The sequence below is a fragment of the Tachypleus tridentatus genome, chromosome 9, assembly GCF_004210375.1.
Source record: "Tachypleus tridentatus isolate NWPU-2018 chromosome 9, ASM421037v1, whole genome shotgun sequence".
Lineage (NCBI taxonomy): Eukaryota > Metazoa > Arthropoda > Merostomata > Xiphosura > Limulidae > Tachypleus > Tachypleus tridentatus.
In genome coordinates, this window is record NC_134833.1 from 84,990,979 (window position 1) to 85,004,964 (window position 13,986).

Here is a 13,986-nt window from a genome sequence, read left to right on the forward strand (position 1 = left end):
CATTAGCGACCGCTCTGTATAGTTTCTGAGTTTTAAACTACACATCACCCTGATAATAATTTTGAACAGTAAGGTGCAGTATCACTGAAATTCTGTTCAGTTACACGCACTCGAGTATGTAGGAGCCATTATTATTCGGTGGTGTGTTAAAACGACAGATAAATGGCAAGGTTTATACGCGTCGAAATTTTGAATTTCTTCATTAAACGTTTAATTCTCAAAATCATTGATATTATAACCATTTATCGTTTCAAGTGTACAGCGGTGCATAGTTTTATGATGATAAACGTTTATGTCTATAACTTTGTCATAATTGAGTATTTTGTTATTTTTCAGGTTTTCCACATGAGAAAAATGTTACAAATCTTCTGAAACAGAATTTATAAACAAATTACGTACAGAGATAGTAAGTTTGTGATATCGTTAAGTAGATACAACATAGAGTTCCATTTTTATTTATTCTTAAATGAAGACGAATGAAAATAAGTGTAGATGTCTTCACTTGAGACTTCTTGGTTGAATTGCTAGCTTCTGTAATCAGTGTATAAATACCCATTGTTGTTTGGGAAATTACCTTTGTTTTAAATAAGAAATGCAGAGAAAAGAAAGACAAATATTGAAACTCACTCAATATTTTACCAAATGTATAGTTAGTTACTTTGTAGAAGTCTATAGGTTAGTGCCTAACATTGAAATTTAAGTCCATCCAACCATGCGATTGGCTCTACAAACCTTCTACAGCAGAGGTGTGTTTTACAAGTGGAAAAGTGAGTTTCATCTCATCGGATCATGCACTAGTGAACTAATAACTGAAGTGGAAGAAAGGAAAATAATTAATATGAAACGGTGGAGCTGACTCCACTTTCTCCAGCTGATTCACTGTGTTCATTACTTCCGGCATGTAAAATAATATTTAACGTTTTATAAAACGAGTAAAGAACAATGACCTTTTATTATTGAATATTCACTTATCAAAAAAATTGCACCAGAATTATGATTCGCAAATTTTCTAACTGTATTTTATGCACATAATTATTTGAAACTATACATGCATGCATGAACTAAAGTTTATAACGGAAAAAAATCGGGATTCGATCCTTACGATGGACACAGTGGAGACAACTCATTATGTATCTTTGCGTTAAAACAAACCAGTTGAAGAATGAGTGTGTTAGAGAACTATTAGTTTTAACACGCATTTTTTAAGTAAGTTATTTGTTCGAAAGATAACGTTCAACCTTACAACACGCAGTATTTTTGCTTCTGAGGTACGTTGTCAAATTTGTGAATATTTTCAATTTAATTTCGTTATCTGTCGGCTATTGTTTGGAAAGATTTTGCTCACTTAACGCTGTTATTCATAAAGTGCATTTTTTGAAAGTCAACTCGTCGGTACGAGACATTGTTTTAGACGAACATTCTGTTCTAAATGGGTATTGAATCGTTGAGACGAATAGTTTTAAAGGTCTAGCAAATGCTGCCGATATTGGCCCGGCACGACTAGGTGATTAGGACGCTCGACTCATGATCTGAGGGTTGTGGGTCCCTGTCACACCAAATAAGCTTGCCTTTTCATCCGTGGGGACGTTATAATGTACGGTTAATCCCAGTATTCGTTGGTAAAAGAATAGCCCAAGAGTTCGCAGTGGGTGGTAATGAGTAACTGCTTGTTTTCTTTGTTTTTGAATTTCGCACAAAGCTACTCGAGGGCTATCTGCACTACCTGTCCCTAATTTAGTAGTGTAAGACTAGAGGGAAGGCAGCTAGTCATCACCACCCATTGCCAACTCTTGGGCTAGTCTTTTACCAACGAATAGTGGGATTGACCGTATCATTATAACGCCCCGACGGCTGAAAAGGGCGAGCATGTTTGGCGCGAAGGGATGCAAACCCTCGACCCTCAGATTACGAGTCGCACGCCTTAACACACTTGGCCATGCCGGGCCTGAGTAACTGCTACCTTACCTCTGGTCTTACACTGCTAAATTATGACGGCTAGCGTAGATAACCCTCGTGTAGCTTTGCGCGAAATTCAAAACAAACTACCGATATTATTCTCGAATCACGTTTATGCGATGTATTACTTTGCATAAACACTGATGTTTTATCACTTTTTCAGAACAGTGACCTTGAATAGTATTCTTGTAGCATTTAGTGCATGTTTGATCTTTTCTTAATTCGATCACATGTGCTCACAAACACATCATACTAAAGTGTGTTTGTGTGTTTTCTTGCAGCAAAGCCACACATCATACTAAAGTGTTTCGTTTCGTTCAATCGTACATGTTAGCAAACATTTCAGAACTACAACGTCACTTGCTTCACATATATATCGACCAAAGCATATTTATTATAAATATCCTTTCAAATACACAGGTTCTAAATCGAAGTGATAATTTTAAGTCTAGTGAAGGTGGTGTCGTTCTTTATAATAGAAACTGAATTGGGAGAGACGCTTAATTCTATCGTTACCATATCTCATATAATGAACCTGTCGAACATTCTTTGCTGAATAATACTTCGAATTTCGTTCAAACATATTTTATTTCTAATGACGACATTATGTAATGAAGTGAGCCCAGACAAATATTTACAGCGAGTTCTAGCCTAGCACAAAGGCTGGTTTTACAAGTACGTATTCATAAGGCATCATTAGTCTTCTAAACCAAAGCTAGCTGACTCTGTCGAAGTTCAATCGTATTGCAGTGTATGTACATTGATATTCTAAGCTAGCAACAGAACACACCGTAGTCAGATGGAACTAAATGGTAACCTTGAACACCTTGACCTGCCTCCGCTGGAGTTTGTATGAACACCCGGTTGGTTTCTCTTTAGGTAGAGATTAATGATAGAATTCCTGCTAACCGACCAATTTGAATGAGTGCCAAATGGCAAAGTGATTTAAACAAAAACGTTTGAACTTTATCTTTATTTCACAATTTTGTCAATCTTATATTCTTTTGTATATATTTTTGAATGAGTTGTAAAACTGGCTGAATGATTTGTAAAATTGGCTGTTCTCTAAATCAAAAAACATTGCACCGAAAAATGTCACTGAAAACGAATATGTTCAAGTAATTTATCAATTCTAATTATTATATATAAGAACTTTTTTCTCTTAAAAATTGTATTTTTTTTTTAGATAATTAACAGTATGTACATGAGTCTTAAAATTGTTCTTCAAAGTTGTTGCCCTCCGCTAGTATAGCGTAAGTCTACGGATTTACAACGCTAAAATCAGGGGTTCGATTCCCCTCGGTGGGCTCAGCAGATGGCCCGATGTGGCTTTGTTATAAAAAACACATACACTCAAAGTTGTAAATATTTAATTGGGGTTTGGTGGCTAGGGCGTTTGTCTTGCAATTTATGAGTCGCGAGATCGAAACTTGGCATCAAACATGTTTGCCATTTCATGTATGGAGCGTTATAATTTACAGTTATTTTCACTATTCGTTGGCAAATAATTGCCCGAGAGATGGCGATGGGTGCTGCCTGGCTTGCCTTCCCAGTAGTCGATAACTCAAATTTAGGCAGATTTAGCATTAGTAGCTTTGCCTTTGATATACAAATATTTAGCTTACGCTGTATACGTGATCGTGTAGACCTACTGCGTAAAGGTGTTTTGTTGTTTTTCTTTTGTACATGCGTAACAAAACAGTTACATACCTGAAAATCGCGTTCTGTGTTGAATGTGGAAATGGTGTTGTGATTATGAATAACGCATCATTATTAATTCTATATATGTTCCTCGGCAGTTAAAAAAAATGCACACACCAACAAATGTCACGATTTCATGATGTTATAGTGTGAGTGTTTTTAAAAAAAAACCCTAAGTGGGAGTTCGTAAGAGTGCAAAATATTTACTTCCTTTGATTACGCAGCAGTCTCGTGGTGTGCGAGAGGTTCTGCGTTGGATCTTAAATTGTGTCATGAGAAAATTGAATTGTACACTGAATTCTGAATTATATTCGTTGATTACCAGATGTGAGAGAAACGTTTTACGTGATATTTTAAAACCATGATTGACTCTAATTGATTTATTTTCCACTTAAGAATTCAAGGGCGAGTGATAGTTTCTTAGTTTATATATATAACATATCAGTTTACACATCTATTTTGTGTTATATGAAATGGTAATAACATACAATATTGGAAACCAAATTATTTATAACATAAATGTAGCGATTTATGGTGATTTGTCAGTAAACTAACGAGGTATTTAAAGTACTATTTTAAGAAGTATAAGAAGATATTAGGAAACGAATGTATTAAAATATCTACAGAAAATGTTGTCAGTTAATTACATTATTTTGCTGTTGATGACAAAATATATTGTACAGAAACTATGACAACACATAACCATTTTTGAATTCTGTTACATGATAAGCGTGTATGCAAAAACAAGAATAAGAAAAAAAAGACAAAATTAACGGTTTAATTATAATATTAGGAATGCAGGCTTATAATGAAAACAAGTCCCATTGTTTCTTTCTGAGATAAAAACGTGTAGTTCGAATAATAACTTAAAGATGTTGGACTGATTTGATTAAAATTCAGTTTTTTGTTGTTGTTGTTTTTTTTTTGGGGGTGGGGGTCAGTGATCATTTTATTCTTGTACGTACCATACCCAAAAGTGAGGAAGAAAATATGTTTTTATTAAGCAAAGTTTATGATCCAGAAAAGCATAAAGCGGAACTTCAAGCCAAACAGTGGCTAGTACATGTATAATAGTATGGTAAAAAGTAAGATCTGACTTACTTAAAGTCAGGACAACTTAAGGTATATATATTTGTACGTGTGTGCATGTGGGGTACATCCAGAAGAGTGAGGAAGTTAAGGAATGTCATCAAACGTAGAACATAAAATTTATCCACATACTACACCCAGGCATAGTTAGAAATTCCCAATTTACAAGGAGCAAAAAACTGTAAACGTTTTCATTACAGCCGATCCAGATAAGTTCCAGCCAGCGAGAACCGGTGAATTAGAACATACATACGTAAGTAGTCCTTAATCTTGTTTGTGTAGTTAATTCACACTAACCATTTTCAACTGGTTTCAAAAAGGGAACGAAACGTTTATCGCGTGTAGAATTCTACTGAAAACTGTGTAGTTAATCACTGAAACGAAATAATACCAAAGTTACCAGAAAATCTGAGAAGTTTTAGGATCTGTCATTATTATCACTACTGTGTGATAAAATAATAAGATATACCCACGTAGTTGTAATTTTGAAGTTTATTTAAAGTGACAAGAGAGCTTTAGTTCTCTTTTAAACTGGTATGTTGAATTATATTTTATAGGATGATTAGGAATAAATATGCTTGGTGTATTTCGTTTAAGTGAAATACGGTGTGGAATTGTCTATTATACATAAGTATATACAGCAGTCTTAGAATTACTTGACATTGGTTGTATTATATAACCATGAGTACAAATGTATAAATGATCTGCACTATAAAATTTGTTAGTTTTGGTTAATAGTATACTATTATTTAATAAGATACATTTAATTGTGGCTTCCCGTATTTCTCAAGATTTGCAAACAAATCGAGGTAAAACATTCTAAAAATGCTATGAGGAATCTGTAAATAACTCGCAGGAAACGTGAGATGTTATTAAATAGAAAATACAACCAAGCAGATTTCTAGACGACGCATATTTTGAGTTTCATTGTGGTTTTTTTAGTAAACTTGTCATATTTCTGTCATTTGAGCTGGATTGGTATTATATAGCACCCGGCTATTCAGTTACAGGATTTGAAACTGTGGGTTTTCTCATTTTTAGTAGCTAGTGTATGTGGTCTTTAAATAGTTCCAGAGTTTGTAACCTGATACTAATACGGTCTAACTTTTAAACAGTAACTTTGTAGTCAAACTATACTTTGAATTTTACTGTTGGTGTAATAATAAGTGGTTTTGCCACATTTGTGAGAATGTTATTATTTAAAATTTTCATTTAAAACTGTAATAATTCATAACACTAATAGACATAACTTTCATTTTTGCGACAGGCTTTTAAACCATTCTTATCATCAATATAAGAATTAAAATCCGTAGAACTGAGACTTTGATATGGCATCATGAACTAGGTCACGTGCACATTAACAGAACTGAATTGAAGTAAATAGTATCTTCTCGCTATTGTTTAATAAAATAACTTGGAAAACAATTAGTTCACTCCAGTTAACTAGATGGTGAAGCATAATCCATGCTGTTCACTGCCACTGTAAATTCAATCTATTAAAAAGCCGAGTGCTATTGTCGGTGACTGAATAGCATACGAACTGGTTTTGTTCCCTGGCTTTTAATTAAGTTACTGTTTCATTGTTTCAATCTCAGATTAATGTATTAGAAGAGGGGGGGTCAGAAGATCTTTACAAAACATGAATATAAACATTTTCACCTGCAACAACGAATCTCAAAAACGAATATTCAGTCAATAGGTTTCATTTGTAACTTCTACAATCGGAGTAAGGAAGAGGGTTTCGATTCTCACCCACTGTGGTTTCTCCGTTAAGTGTTTAAGGATTTTATAATACTTTATAACCAATAACTTACAGATGTGAATTTTCTAAAATATTTTTGAAATAACGACAACATCACAATGTGAAGGACTTAAGTTTTGTAAGCTAGTTTTGCATATAACTGACTAGTTTTAAATAACTGACATTATATAGTTTTGGTTTTCTTATCCCTCATAAAAAGACTCGTGGGAAAAGAAAAGTTTACAGAATCGAAAGAAATTCCCCAAAGATACAAGAATATGTGTAAAAACAGAAATGCTATTACTTTTGTATTCAGAAAACATTGTATATAAAGGCAATTTGCCCAATTTGCATTTTTTCCTTTCATTTTATTGCAGTTGTGAGAATGACAATGCTTAGCAGTTTAGGAAGATCAGCCAGTAATTATGGGACTGTTCAGAACTCAGTCCACCAAGGTTTTTAAATTCATAGCTTATTGAGTTCTACCAAATTTTATTCTGGTAAGAACAATTGAAATGTTGCTAATATGCTACCAGACTACTAAAAAACTTATAAAACCTTTACAAAACATAATTACAATTACAGAAATAACAGACTCGAGCTATAAACTATACACCTGAAATTTCAGAAACTTTCAACTTCCTCAAAGTAAATGTTCATGAGGAATATAACTTTGTCGCTTTTTTTTTAATATCGCGCAAAGCTACACAAGGGTTATCTGCGTTAGCCGTCCCTAATTTTGCAGTGTAAAACTGGAGGGAAGGCAGCTAGTCATCACCACCCACCGCCAACTCTTGGGCTACTCTTTTACCAACGAATAGTGGGATTGACCGTCACATAATATCGGCTGAAAGGGCGATCATGTTTGGTGCGAGCGGGATTCGAATCCACAACCTTAAGATTACGAGTTGTACACCTTAACCCACCTGGCCATGCCGGGCAACCTTGTCGCGAAATAAGAAAAAGAATCGGCGAGAAAAGGCCTAACTTTAGAAACTGCCACAAAAAATAAATATGTTCGTATATATGTATTCACATACTATATGCCCCCTGATCTCTCGAATGTTGTGTTCTTCTTTTGGGTGTTTTTTTAACAGCAAAGCCACTTCAGGCTATCTGCTGAGTCTACCGAGTGGAATCGAACCCCTGATTTTAGCGTTGTAAATCCGAAGACGTTTTCTTCTCGTTTCTTTGATAATTTTATATTTCTCCAGACAACGATATTGCTACCAAATACGATTTTTACTGGTTATTGAGTGTGTGAGATCACTTCCTTGCGTATTTATATAAATTGACTATCTTTTCGTTGCTGGTGTTACGACGAGGAAATATCTCGACGCCACTCAACATTAATTATTTTTCTCACTGCAGATATTAATGTTAAAATTTAGTGACTGAACTTATCTGCCATCTTTCGTAAAATAATAATAATTCAAAAGTTAACACAATAATTAATTTGTTTTCTCGACACAGTTATGTATAAAAATAACGCTAATTAACAGCAACAAAAAAAAGGAATACAAACTCACAAGGCCCATATCACGTTTAATAATTTGTCAAAATTATATTTTTTCTGTTTTATTATTTCTTAATTTAAATTTACTATTAGAATTATAACTTAAACATTTATCTGCATTGTGAGTTAGGGGTTATTTTTTTGTTTGTAATTTGTATTTATTCTTTAGTCAATGTCGGCTTATTTTCAGGTGTGTAAAATGAGAATGGTCGCCTCACAAATCCACTGCGATAAAATTTCAGGGGAATTTTGAAGCAGTCTTTTCTGTTTAATAAGTCTTATATTCACGATTGAACGTTTTATGGTTAGTAATATTTATCTGATGTTCATAATAGGTACTTGCATGTTCTTGATCATTGAAATGATTACTAAAAATCGTGTTATAGTTCATAGCACTACTTCAGGTATTTCGCAATCGGGCAAGAGGCCCATTTCGTATAACTACTTAAACTACTGCTAGAAAAATAAACAGATTTATATTTATAATTCCATAATGGGTACGAAACATCTTAAGCTAGGGCCATTTAAGGAAAAAAAATTAATCGATAATTTTCTAGTTATCCATTTGTAACGACTGTGTACATTCATGTTTGTCTAGTCTAGTTCAACAGTAAATAAGGAAAAAATCGTACGTGTAAATTATTACCTGATGCATATTCACGCAGTGAATAGTGAATTTTAATTTTTAGAATAATGAAGCCAGTTCTATAAACAAAAAGTTCTTAAGGCGATAATTCATTACTTCAAACTGGTTGTATAATGTATTGATTCATCATGTATGTACTAACCAAAATATCTTATTTTCTCACTGTAAATTGTGTAATATGAAGTCTGGACAACTTTGGGGATTTGGATCAGTCGTAAATCCATATACTAAACTCACAATGTGAAACAGTCTTCATTGGTGTAAAAGTAATAATAACAAGAATAGTATTATACAGTATAATTAATTATATTTATGAGTAATAAGAGTAATTAAACTAACATAAAATGTGGAATATGCCATTATTTGTGAAACAAATGAAGAACAGTTGTTTGTTCATAAAAGCTGTTTAGAATTATCTCGGAAACTTTCCAAGGGCTATCTCTGTTGTTTACTTCCAAGATCTACATATGTTACCAATAACATGATACCTGGAGTTCTCCAGTGGATCAGCAGTAAGCTTATGGACTTAAAATGCTAAAATCCAGGGTTTTGTTCCCCACAATTGAAAGAATGTGAATAGTTCATGGTATAGCTGTGCACTAAACCACACTTTTGAAACATGAATATAATTAAAACTTTTCATGTATTTGTAACAGTGCACAGCTAGTAACAATAATTAATCAATAACAAAAGTTATAGGTGCGTATGTTGAGGAGTATACCAATATTCTGTTACTGTATCCTTAGAAATGTGTGACACCAGTATAATCCTCCCAAACAAGATCATATAGAAAATGAAAATCACACTTTTCATAATGTGATACTGTTTAGTTAAAAGTTGGTAGTAGGAAGGTACAAAAAGTGATGGAAAATGCTAATGCTTTATGCATATGCAAGGTAATAAACTAATTAAATAGTAAAACAATTTGTTTAACACATTGTGATATATGTCATTAAATTAAGTGAAGTTACCATGACTAGCCTGAATAAACAATGTTACAAAAGCAAGTATTACACTTTTACTTGTGGTCAAGTGAAGAAATTGATGACTAAAAGTAATATCATCTTGCCATGAGCCAAAGTGTAAAAGGGTGTAAAACTAAATTAAAAATGTGTGAATAACAACACTGCCAAGAAACAATGAAATATAAATAATGGAAGAATTACAGAGGTGTCAGCTTAGATATTAAAATAATTAATATAGATTTTTTAAAAACTGGTAGGGAAAGAGGTCTACTCAAGGACTCCAGCAATCTACAGAAGGAGAGACCTGGTAAGGAACTAGGATTTTCTTCACAAGACAGTAATGTTTAATTGAACATAAATCTTTGAAAAATATTTTTGAAGATTGAATGCAAATCAGGCATTTTTGCTGATTAAGAGCAAAAAAAAATTATTAGTTTACTTATTGAAATAAATATGAACTCATTAACAGTGAAAATTCTAGATTTCATTAACATTGATTCTGGTGTATATATCATGCGTATAGTGAATCTAGATAAGCAAGAGTGTTACTCCCCCCCCAGTACACTCATTGGTCTCAGTTTTTTAAACAAATATGTGATAAAGGTCACTGACTACAACAAAACCAACATCTATATACTAGTCAAAGTCAAATGGCTGAAAAATCCATAATATCTAGAGAAACCTGGAAAATTAATTCAATGAATTTTAGAACAACAATGTAGAAAAGTTGGGAAACATTTGACAGTTTTTTCTACATATCTGGAAAAGTCAAAGAAATTGTGGACCCATCTTTTTTATTTTATTTCAGAACCTACACACATGTACAAATTCTTGGGTTAACAATACCGGTTATTGGTAAACTGATATAAACTTTATCAGTCACTGTATGTAGTTTATCTGCTGATAAATATCTAAATTATATTCTAATTCATAATATTTCATAACAGATTAGCTCAAATATTTTTAATAAATGAAAATGTTATTATGTACTATAAAGTTTTTCATTGTTTCTGTTGAATTTTCAGTAACATACTATGAGTTTATTCTGAAGTTTTATTACACTTTATAATCAAGTTACAAACTAAAATTGTATTCATTACTTAGAATTATGAAGAAAAATTTAAATATCAATGTGTCATATGCTCTTGTGTAAAGGTCTAGAAAGTTTACTATTTTGCCAAGAAAATGAAAGGAGAAAAAATATAGTTATTCCAAGTTCTATGTTTTGTTAATTAGTATAAAAAGGTTTCCTGCATAAGTAATTCTGGTTTCTGCAGGCTTATTCTACCACATATGAAACACTATATTACAGGATTTAGCATGAAGTAAATTTATATTATTATTTATTTATTTTTGTTTGTCTGTATAATTTAATCATGAGTAACACAACACTTCTTATGCTTTGACCTAAAAACCCAAAACTTTTGCAATGCTTTGTTATATTCTGGACTAAACTTTCAAGTTTTGTAATATGTATTGCTGGTTGACTGGTGCTGATAAATCCTGATTTTCTTTTAAATCAAAAATCACCTAGCAGGTTGTTTATAATCTGTTCATTTTTTAGGTTATTGTTAATATGTAATTATCATTATTCTATGTATTGTTTATTTCCTTGGTGTATTTTTTATATGTTGAATGTGATTTTTTTTTCCATCCATACCATTATTAAAAATAACTGTTTCATGGTTATAATCATATCACTAGTAATCTTAGTGATGTATATATTAACTTGCATTAATTATTTTTCTAGAAGGATATAATTATCTTGAAAACCATAGTGTGCTGGTTGTTTGGTTTTGATGCAGTCAGTACTGTATCCTGAAATTTCCAACTTATTTGTTATAGGCTTCACTACTGGCTGCATTCATGTTATACTAAGTAATTTTATGTTTTTGCCAGATACAACATTCAATGTAAAGAATTAACAAAAACGTGGTGAAATCACCTATGTCCCTATGTCAAAAGTACAGAGAATGCCAGTAGTAATTAGTGGGATTAATTGTAATATTTCTGTCATTTATAGAGTGAATACAGCCTCTCATACTGAATATTTTTCATATGAATTTTTTGTGAGGAGGATGATTCTCACCAGGAAATGAGTTGGAGTTCTTTCAGTGAACATCAACATAAGTCTGTTTCTTTATAAATTAAAAGTAAAGATGAACTTTACTTAATTCTAAATGTAGAATTAAAATTTGAGATGAAAAAATGCTGATGTAATTTATCAATAGAAGTATTATATTCAGAGTGTAAGTGTGAGTAAAACTTTTGGCAATTTGCACAGAAATTGTAAGATGGCCTGGTATGAAAATATAGCACACAAGATTTGGGGCATCTTTACAGAGTAGAGGATATACATTTTTCATTAAAACCTTATAACAGAAATGTAATTTCATGTTTTTAGTTTGTTTTGAATTTTATTTCAACAACTTTTTAATGGTGCAAAATGAACCAACAATCAACAGCTAGAGAAAAAAAATATATGTACCTCAGATCATTCTAGGGACCTAGTTCTAGTTTGATCATTTCATTGATTAAAAGGCAAATGTCATTCTTGCTGAAGTTGAAATAAAAGTCTCATGTCAATTTTAAAAACTTATTCTTTCTACAAATAATTATCTTCTTTTTTCCCCACAAGTGATAAATATGTTTTAACAGGAATGAAAGACAAAAGGGAATGAAATACTCTTAGAGACATTGAAACTTATGCCAATTGAGTGCTGATAGATAATTGTGTATACATAAAAGTAGCAGCAAAAAGGACATCTTGTGTCTGTTTTGTGTGACATCTCTATCATTCTGGGCTAAATTACTGGCTTCACAAATTGACAATGATTAAACAGTCATCATTCCTGAAGTGGGCACAGAACCATAAGAATGTCAGTAAGTCAGGTAAGTTAACTTCCTTATTTTCATGGTAATGTATTGAAGATGGCTGTGCTCAATATGCAAGAGAATTATATATAAACAGTTGTTGAAATATTTATAATCTTATATTACTTGTTATAAAATAACTTGCATACTTTGCACTTTTAATATTATATGTAAAAATATCAAATAATATTTAGTTTCAGTAATGCTGTCTGTGTGTGTGTATATATATATATATTTATTATGTATGTACAGTACATGTTGAAATAGTCGTAAATGTAGACCATAATATGTTGCTGTTTCATCTGAAATGTTATTGAAAAAGAACATGACAGGTATATATAATACCTCAAACCTAGAATTTTTATGCAGAAAAGTAAAATATGTGGGTGGGATTCAAGAGAAAATAAAAACAGTCTTACAGTGCTATGAAAAGGCTTCAAATTCTTTGGAAAGTTATTCAATATGGTGCACATGGTACTAAATTAAAAGGGTTAATACTGATTACTTTTTCACCCACTTTGTTTTAAATTTTAAATGCAATTTTCCTTGTTCAGCAATAGGCATGTCAGTAATATAGAAAAACGTTTTTTTATGTGTATGTATGTATATCAGTATTTAATAAAGCTGTGAAGTTAAAAGATAGTTTATTCTTGTATAAAATCATGGGTCTTTTTATTATTGTTTCAAAACAAGGACTGCTACTGTGCTTAATTAAACTCTCATAACTTATTGTTTTTTACAAACAAAAGCATTCTTCAGTCCTTGAAAAAAAAAAGACAACACCCAGTTAGTTTCAAATATGTATTCTAGAATTTGTCGAAGCATGACAAAATAATGTATACTGAAAACAGTAATATAAATAAATTACCATTATTAACTGTAAAAAGGTTTTTTTCCTTGTATTTCATTCATACTGTATGCATGAACATACATCTTTTGTACTTAATTAGGACGTAAAATGTTTTATTTTAGTGGTGTGATCTAAAACTTGTAGATAAAACTAGAAATGTCAAGGTCCTTCTCAATTATGAAATAGTCAAATATACTGATGTTTAAAAGAAATTCGTTGAGAACCTGGCATTTTTATGAACTCAAATGATTTGAGCTCAGATATTTGTTATCTCAAGGTACGGTACTACTCAAACAAGTAACAAACCTTACCTGCTCACTGAGTGAAATGGAAGTAATTATTTGAATGTGTCCAATGAGCTATTCATGTAACATGTAGACTTGTGTTTTCATTGTGCATCAGTATGTAAAGTTAAATCATTTTTTGGACTTTATTTAGGTGCTTTTATGACAAAACTTTTATAAAACATTTTAGTATATTTATGTTTGTAAAATTTTTATCTAAAAATTAGGCTTCAAATTCCACCTTTGTTTGGAGAATGAGCCATTTGTACACATCTTATACTTTCATTTTAATGCTAATTCAATGTTATTATCACATAACTTTTGTTTTTAAACCTTGAAAAAAAATCTTAACCATGCAGTTCAG

The 13,986-nt window shown here is 31.9% G+C and overlaps 1 protein-coding gene across 8 annotated transcripts in view; it reads left to right on the top strand.

Annotated features, from left to right (window-relative positions):
• Positions 1 to 13,986, top strand: part of LOC143225657 (PTB domain-containing engulfment adapter protein 1-like) — a 55,151-nt gene that overhangs the window by 21,552 nt on the left and 19,613 nt on the right. For 3 of the 8 annotated variants that reach the window (XM_076455456.1, XM_076455461.1, XM_076455460.1), the window contains exon 2: positions 12,273 to 12,506. In XM_076455456.1, coding sequence (XP_076311571.1) covers positions 12,446 to 12,506 — 61 coding nt within the window. In that variant the 5' untranslated portion in view covers positions 12,273 to 12,445. Of the gene's footprint in view, positions 1 to 4,946; positions 5,000 to 8,175; positions 8,308 to 9,871; positions 9,922 to 12,252; positions 12,507 to 13,986 lie in introns of those variants that run through there. The other 5 variants (XM_076455455.1, XM_076455459.1, XM_076455457.1 and 2 more) reach the window with 4 other exon arrangements.